This window comes from Chelonoidis abingdonii, chromosome 14, assembly GCF_003597395.2.
Source record: "Chelonoidis abingdonii isolate Lonesome George chromosome 14, CheloAbing_2.0, whole genome shotgun sequence".
NCBI lineage: Eukaryota > Metazoa > Chordata > Testudines > Testudinidae > Chelonoidis > Chelonoidis abingdonii.
This window is the reverse complement of record NC_133782.1, coordinates 19,364,969-19,377,227: the sequence shown is the minus strand read 5'-3', so window position 1 is coordinate 19,377,227 and position 12,259 is coordinate 19,364,969. Positions and strand designations below refer to the sequence as shown.

At 46.1% G+C, this 12,259-nt stretch overlaps 2 protein-coding genes across 2 annotated transcripts in view; one reads left to right on the top strand and one right to left on the bottom strand.

Annotated features, from left to right (window-relative positions):
• The window catches only part of SLC13A3 (solute carrier family 13 member 3), a 40,376-nt gene extending 37,972 nt beyond the window's left edge, over positions 1-2,404 (bottom strand). Inside the window, exon 1 of the mRNA XM_032767391.2 lies at positions 2,291-2,404. Within this exon, the coding sequence (XP_032623282.1) occupies positions 2,291-2,401 (111 nt within the window). The 5' untranslated portion in view covers positions 2,402-2,404. The remainder of the gene's footprint in view (positions 1-2,290) is intronic.
• EYA2 (EYA transcriptional coactivator and phosphatase 2) overlaps positions 1-12,259 on the top strand; it is a 585,490-nt gene that overhangs the window by 232,249 nt on the left and 340,982 nt on the right. The window lies entirely within an intron of this gene.

Genomic DNA, 12,259 nt, shown 5'->3' with positions numbered 1-12,259 from the left:
ATTCACTGTAAAGACACGACACCTGCTCTGCTCTCTAACACAGTCCCCAAGCCCGTATCCTAAACTGAAAATAGCTTGTACAGAAAAATCTAAATATTTCACTCAAGAAGTTTCTTCAGTCATAATAACAAAGGTTGCCTGTTTACAAGCATGTCCCACACCTGCAGAATGCCATATTTTACAACATTGCTCATACGAGAGAATGATAACAAGACATTTAAACCATGTAATACTCATTGGGCATATTGCAGTCCATGCGTCATTTTATTGAGACTCCAACCACAATGCTGACACCAAACCTGCAACTTTTGGCTGTCCTGAGAAAACTGTTCTTGGGTGTAGATCTTGCGATTTCCTTATAGGGGATTTCCTTACAGTTGGGGAGGCAGTGTGCCTAGTAGACAGAACACTATGCTGGGACTATGGAATCCTGGGTTAATAGCTCTGCCACTGGCCTGCTGGGTAACCTTGGGCATTTCACTTCATCTCTCTGTACCTAAGTTTCCCTTTGAGATCTACTGATGCAAAGCACTCTATAAGCGCTAGGTGTCCTAAGAAGGTTGAAAGAGTAGAATCACATACTTAGTGCCAGCTCTTAGCACGTTCCACTTAATTGTAGCCAGTTCTGAGACCCTTCTTGCTTAGTTCTGCATTAGTCAATATTCCCACCACCCTGGAATGGATTGGTTTGTTTGGAGCTATCGCTTCCCCCACACTTGCACACACACACACAAAGCTCTAGGCACTTTCACAAATATATAAACACACATCACAATTAAAATCACTGTATCTGCACCCTACAACAATGCAACATTTCTCCACCACTCCAACAGAGTTAAACTAAGCACAGACCCTTCCCCTGAACTCACTTCCACCCCAAGTGCCTAAGAGTAAAAACAATGGACTTACAGAGTACCCACAGTACCTCCTCAGAAAATGCTCTCCTGGGAACACCTAGCAGTTAAATCCAGGGAGAATCTAGCTCAAGAAACTACACCATCCACAACCGTGGTAGCACAGCAGGGGAAGAGAGCCAGAGTAGCCAGGGCCCAAACCAGGTAGGGATAAAACCACACAGGGAAATGGCTAAGCAGCCAGTGCAGCTCACAGCCATAGGCAAGCCTTATCCATGCTATAAGTGCAGGCAGAACACCTTATTTTCACCGTCAGGCCAGACTCTGCTCACAGTACCAGGGGCATAATACCATGCTGTGGAATCTGACCCAGTGTGTGCTCTGGGGGTATGGGCCAAGCTCCGGAATCCAATGCCATTTTGCCCTCTATGGAGCTGGAGGCACCCGTTTGCATCAGGTATTTATGGCCCTGCCAAGCAAACATGAGGCTCGGGTGGGGAAAGCCAAGGTGGGGAGGTTCATGAGGTCTCCTGACTTGAAATGCTCTTTCACGGCACAGTGCTGCAGATTCCCTTGTCTTCTGGTGGGTGAGGGAAAGCTCTCCCCAGCAGCCGGCAGGGAGGGCAGGCTGTCCGGGGAGGGGATTCAGACGAGCATAGAAGCCAGCCCCAATGTTCCCAGTGTCTTGACAGGAAAGGGTCTGGAAAACACGCTCATGTGCCAGGGCAGGGGTGCCAGCGTGCGGCGAATGCTGACGGGCTGGAGAGGGGCACTTGGAGCCGGGCATGAGCGCAGCCTCTTTGCGTAGCCTTGGCCTGGCGGAGAGCGGGGGCAGGAGCGCAGATCGCACGTGTGTCCCAGCTGTCGGGCGCCCTGTGCCAGCGAAACGCGGCTCTGAAGCCAACGCTTGGCTCCGAGAGACGCGGCGGAAAGTTCTAAGAGTTGGACACCAACTCGCTTGTTGCTGTCCCTGCTGCATCCAAAGGCACCGAGGCAGCCTGCTCCGCAGGGACCGAGACACAGCCCTGACCCGCGGGAGGCTCCGGGGCAGACGAGGCGCTGGGTGGCGGATCGGTTCCAGCTGGGGCGCTCCAGGGAGGATGCACCTGGCCCAGCGCGGGCAAGGCAGAGGGGAGTGGCTGGGGGCAGGTAGGAAGGAAGGTGGGTCGCCCTGGGAAAGGGGCCAGAAGGGACCTGGGGAGAGAGCGTGGCGGGCAGGACAAGTCTCCCCTGGGGGCAGCGGCTCCCCTGGGGGCAGCGGCCACGGCGGGGGAGGGTCCCTGGGATGAAGGGAGGGGGGTCGCTAGGGGGCCAGGTCTGGAGGTGTCTCTTGGAGAAGCAGGGGAATCGGGATTCCCTGGGGGCAGGCGGGAGGGGTCCCCCGTGGGGCTGCAGGCGGAGGGATCAGCGTGGGGAGGGGCAAGGGAAGGGGTTACCTTGGGGGGCAGGCTGATGATGATGGGCAGCAGCACCAGAGGGGTGCAGAGTAACACCAGGAACCGGTGGATACTCCACACTTTCTTCACTAGGGCTCCGATCGCTGCCATAACCCGACAGACACCCGACTGCGGCCGGGCGCAGGGGCCGCCGCTTTATCCCGGGGGGAGGAGAGTTACTCGGGGAGGGGGAGGGAGGGCTCGTACCTGGGGGCGGCACTGAGCACGGGGCCACTGCTGCTGGCCTCCCCCTTCCCCCCCGCATGACAACCCCGCTCCTCATTCCTCACCACACCCCTGTCCCGCATGCAGCCCCACCCACCGCCCCGCTCGCTGTCCCGGGAGCCGGAATCCAAAGGCCGGCGGAGGTGCCCCCGCAGACACCTGCCTGTTTGGTGCAGAGACCAGCTTTCCCTCCCCGAGGTGAGGGGCGCATGATGTGCAAAGCAACCTCAACCCCCCAGCCTCGGAGCTGGTGAGCGGTGAACTCTGGCCAACTAGGTTGAGCGATCTTGTCCAGTCTGACTAGATACCACCATGATGGGCGCCTTAGAAATCCCTAACCACCCCATGGCTGGGGGCAAGGAAGAGTGGTTTTGCAGTCAGTTTTCTTAGAAGCCATCCCTCAGCATCCTTGGAGCACTACTTATCCCTTGCTGGTCCCACACACCCAGCTCCCACTGTTTGCTGGCACACCCTAGGAGTGCTCCCTAAGTTGGCCAAAGAACAGCTGTCCTGCTAGCAGAGATTCTGGACATCCCAGCTCTCCCTATCCTTGACCCTTCTGCAGGAAGTGCTGTCCTTTCTGCTGCTCACGCCTCATGGGACTCACTGCTGCTCATCACTCACTCCCTTTGGCTTCAATGTCAGGGAAGTGCAACCCTCCCCTCTTGATCCTGCTAGAATGAGTCTGCTTATTGCCATCATCCCGGCTTTCCACCATTCATGATCACCACCCAGCAGATGGTAAGTCATATGAGAATGTGCTGCATGGAGTCAGAAGCACAGAGGTACCATTGGCTGCATGTGTTCTGGGTATGAATTAGGCTCCCTGAATGCCATGGGGGTGAAGAATGCTCAGTATTAATCACTGGTGACACCATCTCCTTTTCTACAGTGAAATGGTAGCTGTCGTGAAGTGTTTTCTCAGTTATCAAACACTAGAGCCTTCTCTTCAAATCATCATCACAGAAAAGCGCCTGATTGCATCTACAACACAGCTACTCAAAGTGAATACAGCTGTAAAGTATCTCCAGTTGCTTCACGTGGGTATTGCACTAGCCGTGATTATGCGTGGCCTGGTCCTGCCTTTCTGCAGCAGCGTAGCTTGTTTCACAATGTGGAGCTGGTAGTCCAAAATTATTCTGCATTGGAGTAAGTGAAGAGAAATAGAGACAGTTGCTGTATTTGGGGGAGGAGGGGTTTTATATGCAACAACCAAGTTAAAAAGTTCAGAGTTTAATAATAATAAATGATAATAGTAATATGAGCTCAAAGCCGAGTCATTTAAACGCTGCAGAGAAGCTGGCAGCCCCTGAACCAGTGTTTCCTTTCCGTCATTTTAGAAGCATGTTGTCCTTGCAGCAAATTTACCCCTTGTTCAACACTACTGAAGCCAGTAGTTACACCAGGGATGATTCTGGGCTGGCCCTAGTGTTTAGTGAGCACAAGCAGTGTATGTTTTGTTATCCTTGGGTATCTAACACAAAGAAGCACTGACAGTGTTTGTGATACTGCAGTTGGTCATCTTTAGAAGGACGGTAATGGCAGCTTCTCACTCAAACGTGCCTTTTACAGTGAATAGCAAGGCCCATTATGAGAATGAGTCCATGAAGTAGTGAATACACATCTTGCCCTAGACTCCAAGGTGCACATTTTCATTTTGTGATCGTTTAGTCTAGTCTTGATTCTCCATCGCCATGCACCTTATATCATCATTTACACTTTTGCAAAAATGATGAGGATTCCCATAGGTGGGAGTGGAATATTCTGATTTGGGAGATCTCACCTGCTTACACAGATGCAATGAAGAAGGCATTGGGAAATAAGACCCTTATTTTTAAAAAATAGGTTTTGCCAGACTAAGAAATCTAAAGCAAAAGTCCAGTATAGAAATCAATTCAAAAAATGTCTTGTAACTTTAAATTTTGCACTGTTAAAGCTACAAAAGGCAGAAAATGTAAAGTTAAGATTTCATCAGAAACATTAACTATGTAACCTTCATTATTATTTAACATTTATATTACAGTAACACCCAGAGAGGCTTACTTCGGGATCAAGGCCTAATTGCACAAGTAAATGCATTCTCTGCTGTGAAGAGCTTAGAACTAGGTTTTTGCAGTTACTGTCGAGAGTTTTTTAAAGAAAAAAGTGGGAGAGGAAGGGGGAGGGGTAAAGGGAATAAAAAAATCCAGAGCTCCTCAGTTTGCGATGTTTACAAAATGGGGGAGGGAGAGGAAAAGGGCTGCATTTCACAGCACATCTGCAAAAACTCTAATTGGTGGCAGATGTGATAGGTATGGGTTGTATTGCTATAGGTATAGCCATTGCACTATGCTTTGAAAATTTGGCCCCGTGAATTAAATTCACATTTCAATCCAGATATCTATGGAATAAAATTCCAGACCTAGGTTCAAGTATCAGAGGAGTAGCTGTGTTAGTCTGGATCTGCAAAAAGCAACAGAGAGTCCCGTGGCACCTTTAACACTAACAAATATATTAGAGCATAAGCTTTTGTGGGTGAATACCCGCTTCGTCAGACGCATTTAATGGAAATTTCCAGAGGCAGGTATAAATATGCAGGCAAGAATCAGTTTGGGGATAATGAGGTTAGTTCAATCAGGGAGGGTAAGGTCCTCTGCTAGCAGTTGAGGTGTGAACATCAAGGGAGGAGAAACTGCTTTTGTAGTTGGCTAGCTATTCCTAGGGTCATGAATGCCAAACAGGAGGAGATCCCCAGCTAGATGGAATAAAGGTCCCAGTGTGAAAATGGTTGAGAACCACTGATCGATAGGATTACGATCCAGAAGTGAATATCTAGGCAAAGTTCTCACTGAGATCAGTGGAGTGTTGCCTGAGAAAGGATGTGAGGATATGGTCCAATAGCAGATGGTAATGCTCCAGATCTACTTAGCTTTGATTCTTGCTTTCTTTCTGCTCTCCCACTTCACCCTCTCCCCCCTCCCACCTGTTACATCTTCCTCCATAATTTAGAGCATATTCTGTTTGGATATTGTTCAGACACAGACATAGGCCAAAGGTGAAAAGTTCTACATTCTGGGTTACAGAATGCACAAAATACAACTCAGTATAATGACAAGCAACAGCTCCAAATCTTTAGCATTGTCCCCAGAACTCAGACACTAGCCAGCACTGCTGTGAAATAGCTGACAGTGGAAAGGGAATGTTTCCAAAGATGACTTGTCCAGTAACAAGGTAACTCAAAGACTCTTATCAATAACTAGAAGATGGAACCCTTCTCACAGTGGAATGCATGTCAAACCTGACTCACATAAAACAAATGGAATGGGCAGGCTGGGGGGGCTGAGGGAGGTCAAGCTTTTCACTGTACATGTTCCCTTCTCCAAAAGAAGAGCACAGACAAAGGAAAGAAGAACATCATGTTGATTGATCTCCTTTCACAGTAACGAAGGATTAAAGAAACCAACTGACGACTTCGTTAGCGAGTTACCCTTAATCAGCTGATAAAGGGATACAGTGACCTGCAAACAAATCAACCCAGCCTATGGGGTGGGCCAGACATTGTTCAAAGGAGTAGTGTCACTGTTTCATTAAGATTACTTGGTTAATTAATATTTATTTACTTTTGTCTATTTATTTAATGTATAAAATGTGCCTAACACTCTAGCTGCTTGTATAAGGCAGTTCAAAAATACACACAAAGTAAAAACTAACTGGCTGTCAACATATAACAATCACTGAATTCCCTTCCCCAGCAACACAAGTCCATCTTCCTGCCATCTCCATGCAACCCTAGTCACTCCTCCCTAAGAAAAAGCCTAGGATACTAGAGATTTCTTGCAACATGCTTTGAAGACCAGCACATCCAGGTTTCTTCAGATCACAGGGGCCAATTTATTCCAGCGCTGAATGATCTCCACTGAAAAAACCCTATCCCAGACCCCATACAAACATATCTGAGACTACAGGCTTCTGAATCCTAATTGGTATCAAATTTAGAGCTCTATCTCCACGGTAAGGAAAAGACCAAAATCATAAAACCATACAGCATCTTCAGCTTCAACAGACTCCAAAGCAGTTTGTAGATGGGGAGCCCACCTTTCAAACTTGGGCACCCAGTTTTCAGTCTGATCACCCGAATGCACAGCTAGTGCCCTCACTTAGGTGGCAAGCATGAAAACTGGACCCTGTGTGTCTGGGGATCATTTAGCCCACCACTGAAAAGCAGATGCTTCTGGGATGGAAATGCAGCAGACATGTTGCACCAGCAACACTCTGCCATCATATTTATAGGATAAGTGAAGAGTAACTAATGCAATTGAAATTGCAGGGGCAAGTGTAGTAAAGCTGGAATTAGTCCAGGATACCACAGTTATTAGCCTTACTCTTGTGGGACTCTTTAATGACTACAATTAGCACATCTTATCCAAAAGACGGCGAATCCAGCGAAAGAGCAAGCACCTTGAAGAGACATTGGTTCAGGAACAAGTAACTCCAGCACTCTCTGCAGCACAGCACCCCCTAGCACCATGCTGAAGCAGTGGCAGAGTACTAAGTAACAAGGGTGCCAACCAGGCCTGCCAACCAGCTGAAGATGCTGTATGGTGTTGATATGATTTTGGTCTTTTCCTTACCGTGGAGATAGAGCTCTACACCCATCTCAGGAGTGCCCCAGACCACCAGGTTTGGGTGGGTAGCATTGTGACAACAGGCCAAACCTGAGTGGTGCTGCAACCAGACACATGAGATTACAATGCCCCTCACTCAAATTTAGCCTGGCTGTCCCTCCCCCGGGTCAAATTTGAATGAGTGGCGTTATGACCTGGCAATGCCACCCACTCAGATTTGGTCCTTGCTGTGTGAGTGCAGGGTGGGTGAGGGGAGCAACCAGAGCCACAGCCGGGATCGTAAGGAGCCACCCTCACCCAGGACTGGAGCAAAGCACTGAAGCCAGGGGGTGCAGTCGGGGGTGCCAGTGAGTGGGCAGGAAGGTTCAAAGGGTGGTGGGTGAGAGTCAGGGACCTTAGCTGCTGGTGGACTAAGGGTTTGTGGGGAGTGTTGGGGGTTCTGGGGAGATGTTGGGAGGTGGTGGGGTGAGTTTTGGGGGGAATGGAGGATTTTGGAGGGTGATGGGGCTGTGGGGCTGGGATGTTGAGGTGAGTGGGGCATGTTGGGGGCTCTGTCAGTGGGGCTGAGGTGAGCGGGATGTATGTCAGGGCTGCTGGGATGTGTTGGGGATGTCAGGATAAGTGGGGGCAGGTGGAGGGCAATGGGGGTATATGTGGGAGGGGCATTTGGGGGTCTGGGTGGAGTAGGGGGTGAGCTGTGGTGCTGTGCAACCCCTGTTCATGCTCTACAGGGTTGACAGCAGCTGGAGCAGAGCTAGAGCGGGGTTGTAGGACCGCTCAGGTTTGGCCCAGCTGCCCTGACATGATAACGGGGAAGGGGCAGCTGAGCCAATTTGAGGTGGGGGCATCCCAATTTGCACAGGACCCCAAAATTCTTTCATCCAGCACTGATATCAGTTGGTTCACCATTATTACTTCCTGGGATTTCCTAGTAGTATTAACCCAACTCTTTTTAGCTTGAGGTCCATCAGTATCCTATCTAACAAGACTTGAATGCAACTCTATTGCAAATCTAGCAACAAAAAAAAAAACAGTGGTTGCCTGAATGCAGCCAAATCTAAAGTTTGCTGCTATTTGCCTGAAGTGAGTATGTGCTTATTTGTGTTGGTTTCTGTTTTGTTTTCCAGGGGACCACTGTGTTATTCCAATTTTACACTAGTGCAACTCTGCTGCTAACAATGGCATTACACCAAGACAGTAAAGTGAGGTGACCCTACTTCTTTTCCATCTCAAGTCTCAGAAAAGGGACACAGGCATCTTCTCTTTCCTCAAGATCTTCCACACCGCAGAGCCACTTGCTTCATGCCATTTGTTACAGGAGGGAGTTAGCAGGACATGCATTTCAAAATAAAATCTTAGATTTTTAAGGCCAGAAGGGACACCTAGATTGTCTTGTCTGACCTCCTGCAGAACACAAACCAGAGAATTTCAGCCAGGTACCCTTGTACTGATCCCAGCAACTACATTAAATATATCTCAAATGCAAAGGGGGAAAAGGTGTTGATGTGCTAGAAAACAATGAAAACCCATGTGCTTAAATATTTGTTCCAATACTCAATCTGGAATCCAGTATCATATTTCTTCCCCGTACACAAAAATCAAACACAACTGCACATTATGGAGAAGCCAAAAATGACAACAGCTTTTCCAACTCTACTCAATAACACGGGGCTTTTTTAAAGACTGTTGACAAGTTCTCTACGCTGCTAGGAGGAAATCAATGTAAAGGTAAGAGCTAATCACAGCAGATCCAAGCCAAAGGACAACAGTCAGTTTCAAACTTTCTCAAAGTTTTCAGGTGCTCAGCTCAACAGTTTTGGTCCAGGCCCTCTGGAATATTCTGCCTTGTGTCATTCTAATCTTAGCAAAACTAAAGCTATTTACCCACTTTGTACACTGATGCTGAGCAAGCAAAAACTTGCAAGTGAATGTGTCCCAGATACATTAATCCAAGCAAAGGCTAAGCCTGTTAGAAAAGGATGCTTTATAAACAGGTCACAGAGGAAGTACAGAAATTGCCCACACCAGAATTATAACTCCAAATGACTGGCTTTTCACACCTGACCTCAAATACCCCTGCAAAATAAATTCCCAATCAGCACAGGCAGGATAGCTCTTTTCCTCTTTATCAAACAGCAAAAAAAAAATAAAAAAAAAAAAAAAATGACAGCATAAAAGGCAAGGAGAGGATTCTTTTCTTTAACTAACTAAAAGTAAAATCCAACATGGACATTCAAACAATTGATAATAAACTACAATCCTTCAAATTATGATGTTCCAGAAGAATTCTGAAAATATCCTAGATAGACCACATAACTAACCAAAAAAGTATTAAGGATGATGGAACTCAGTCACCGGACCTGGGAAGAGGGCCAAGAAGACCCTTTCCCCCCCACCCCCAACACACATACTTTTTAACAAAAGAAATACATGTGGAAAAAACACGATTGTACTCCTAGGGACCAGGATGCACTATGAGATCAGATGCATTCCTAGATATCCACTGCAATCCTAGATAATTGCATGATCAAAACTGCATTAAGTTAACATTTTTTGCTTAATAGATATTGTATTGCTTCTGTCTGCTACAGCCTGTTCATGATATTTGTTAGGATATCTAAAAATATAAAATATATTTTTGATTTTATTTTATTTTTTATAAAACAGAAAAATCATTTCATCTGGTAGCTCTTCTATGGGGACACGTTTACCTTCTTTCAGAGTTGTTTGTTATGATTATTAATTTTGCTGATGCCTTTTTCTAAGGAGATGTACAATTTAGGGTTACAATTGTTAAAATATACATTATATATAAACAAGGACAATTTGATTTTAATGTTACAGAATTGCAAGTTACAGTTCAATAGTAAAAAGAATAATAATGCCATATTAATAGTGGCGTATATGCAATAACATGATAAATGCAAGTGAAGTACAAAAATAAAATGCAGTCCCGATGTTTAGAACTAAAGTTGTCTTCTTTTCTTTTGTTTGTTCATACTACAATCATGCCTTAAATATTATAATCTGGCTACATTTTGTATTCTGGGTATTTATGTTACAGTTGTACTCTGTGGGATATTTAAGTAGCACTTTAATTCCCCCGCCACTCTGGTCTTGCCCTCCCCACAACCTTCTACAAAGGTTCCAATGCCCTTAAACTCAGTCAATGCAATGTAGTATCCTGGTGGACCAAAAGGACTGTTATCCACAAAGAGATAAGCAGAGGATCGTACAGAATGAGCAACTGTAAGTGCAAACCTCCGGGAATGGAAATGCCACATAAGAAGAAAAAAGTAAAATCGACTACAGCCTCAGAGAATCCCAGTCTCTCCATGCAAGGGGCAGAAGATACAGATGACAATTCAAACTTTATAATCAAATTGAGGAACAGATCAAAGGGGGAAAAAGATGGGAGGATAAAGTCAAGTGCGGGCTGGACTTTCTCTCTGTTTTGTTGCTGTGTCTGGAGCACAGCGAATGAAGGCTAAATCAGTCTGAATAAAACCAGAGAGTGAGCAGAAAAGACAAGCAACATAATAACCTGATCTCACTTTGCACTTCTACAGCATCCTCTCGCTGACTAGCCCAAAGTGCGTTACAGACAGTGATGAATTCAGCCCCACAACACACTAGGAGATACGGAATTATTATTAGGCAGACAAGCCCTTTTCCCTTCAGAGCCAATTAGCCATCAGGGGCATTAGCGATACTAGACAGGTCATTCCTAATGTGTCAGGTAAGTCATAGTTTCTAACAGGGTCAAATGAGTAGCAAGAAAGTACAAAACAGATTCCAAAGAAGAAAACCATCCCCTGGACAATAAGAACCATAAATCACTGGCCTGGTGGAAAAGAGGTGGAGTATATAGCCACAGAGCTTGTTGGTACAGTACGTTTTAGAGACTGATTTGCAACTTGTCTGAGCAGATCCTGGTCCATGTGAGATAGTTTCTCCTTCCTCTCCAATAGCACTTTATAGCTTCAGAATACTATGCAAATAATAACAAATCAATTAATACCCCCTATCAATCCTTCAGGGTGGGTAAGTGGATATTATTATTATTATCATGCCAACTTTTCAAATGGGGAAACTGACACAAGAAGTTAAATGACTTGCTCAAAGCCACCCAGAGAGCCAGTGGCAGAGCTAGAATTCAGGCTGTTCCTAGCTCCCAGCCCCCTGCTCAGTCCATGCTGGCATACATACCTCTTTTCCTGCTTATTTCCTTAGTGATACTGTGTGGTTCTCCATTTAATTAAAGAATTGGTTGGAAGAGAGAAAGGTATGTGTATGTTTCAGCCCTTTCTGCAAGTTTCATATTTTGCCATTGAGAGACATGAATAAAAAGTTACTGCATGAACTAAGGTGCAGAATAACTCTCCAGCATTGCATAAGCTTTAATCCTTTACAAACAAAGCAGCGACGAGACCTTATTCAATCAGACTAATTGCATTTCTCTCTCTTGACACACAACCTGCAGATCCAAACCCAGAAGGCCAAAGTCAAACTTCAAAACCAACCACAGGCAACAGTACACCCCTCCAATGCCTTCTTATGCCAGCCTGATAAGCTGAAAAGAATCTGTTTTCAAAGAGAGTAAACAGCCTCAAAGATGTTAATTACAGAGCAACTGCAGCGCTAAAGGAAAATGAGCTCTTCGTGCCTACACCAAAAATGACCAAATAAAACAAAAAAAAATGATCTGTGGCAATTAGGGAATGCAGCTCTAGCCAAAACAAACAAACAAACCCCGGTGAAAAGATGAAACATCCTGGAAGCAAAGAACTGAAACACAACCAAGACCATAATATAGTTGGGTGATCCTCACCAAACCCAGTGCCATTCACTGGGCAATGATTTCCCAATACCAGAGTTTTCTACAGCAGCAGAGATGCACATGGCTAAAGCAGGCTGCATTTTAGCTGGGCTGCTTTTGTTGGCCTGATGCTGTTTCAATTTCCCATCCTTTGATAGGGTAGCCTTGATTTGAACTGATTTTCCATCTAGGCTCCAGGGTTATCTGGGATCATTTTGACACAGGTAGAAATCAGAAGCCAGTGGGGTAGATTTCACATTTTCAGACCACGAACACAAAGCCCGAATCTGCTTCCCTTCTTCCTGTGACTAGTCCCAGGAT